The sequence below is a fragment of the Protomyctophum parallelum genome (genome assembly GCF_964188405.1).
Source record: "Protomyctophum parallelum genome assembly, chromosome: 23".
Lineage (NCBI taxonomy): Eukaryota > Metazoa > Chordata > Actinopteri > Myctophiformes > Myctophidae > Protomyctophum > Protomyctophum parallelum.
In genome coordinates, this window is record NC_139715.1 from 7,414,163 (window position 1) to 7,415,278 (window position 1,116).

Consider the following 1,116-nt stretch of genomic DNA (forward strand, 5'->3'; position numbering starts at 1 on the left):
TGGCACACAACAAATTGAGAACCACTGCTTTAGACATCCAGCAAACAAAACAAAATCTTATTTCCACCTTCCCAGCATCCTTTCCTCCCTTTTCTCCAACTATAAACTCCCACTTGAGTCCAATGTATCACTCAAGACACACACACAAAACTCCTGGCTGTCTGAGTGTCAACTGCTTAATTGGAAACATTTGACATCATCTCCTTTCTTTCCTTTTCTTCTTCAGACATCCAGCACGTGATTGAGATAGGAGATGTAACAAATGGCCAGTCTGAGGATCTCGATCTTGGACAGCTTCTTGTCTGGGGGCAGCGTGGGCAGCAGCTTCCTGAGCTCGGCGAACGCCACGTTGAACGCCTCCACGCGGATGCGCTCCCGCGTGGCGTGGGCCGAGCGGTACTTGGCCGTGGCCCGCCGCCTCCTCCTCTTCTCCTCCCGGCTGAGGGGAGGCTGGTGGTGGTGGTGGTGGTGGCCCCCGCCGCCGCCCCCGCCCAGGGACCTGTTGTTGTTGTTGTTGCCCGACTTCTCATCCATGGGTTCGTCGGAGGAGAGGCAGCTCGCCTTGATGTCGCTGCCGCAGAGCACCGAGTCCGTGTCCGACTGGGTCCACGACAGGTCGGTCTCCGTCTGGTCCGGACTCAGCATCATCTTCGCGGCCGAGTCGAGTTTGTGCAGTATAGCCTATATATACGTCGCCCGCCCTCCCAAAATGTGCAGGGTGGTGGAGCTGTGGAGAGAGTCGAAGTGGTTAATTTGTGCTTTGTGTTTGTTGTTGTCGTATTGTTTTTAGCGGTTGTTGGCCTTAATACGTCCTATATCTGCATGGGATTCGAATCCCGGTCTCGCATGATCGAGAGACCGAATTTCCACATATACACCAGCTATAGCCATGGTCTACATTTTGTCAATGGACTATAGTCAACCTCCTATGTTATATTTATTTACATATAGGCCTATATACTCATAGCTTACAAATGTTTAGAATAATTGATTCGTTAAAATAAGTTTAAACAATAAGTCCTTTCCTATATGCTGCGTCATTAATGAAACATGAGTGACAGAAGGTCTGGAATGTAACACATAAAGTGTGATATTGTATTATTTATCTTGTAGAAG

General features: G+C 49.2%; 1 protein-coding gene across 1 annotated transcript; it reads right to left on the reverse strand.

Moving 5' to 3' along the window:
- Positions 1–222: 222 nt before the first annotated feature.
- On the reverse strand, positions 223–648 carry LOC310854439 (helix-loop-helix protein 2-like; the record flags this gene model as incomplete). Its single annotated transcript, XM_083759098.1, has 1 exon — positions 223–648. One exon carries the CDS (start codon positions 646–648, stop codon positions 223–225), a length of 426 nt encoding a protein of 141 aa, XP_083615224.1.
- Positions 649–1,116: the final 468 nt, after the last annotated feature.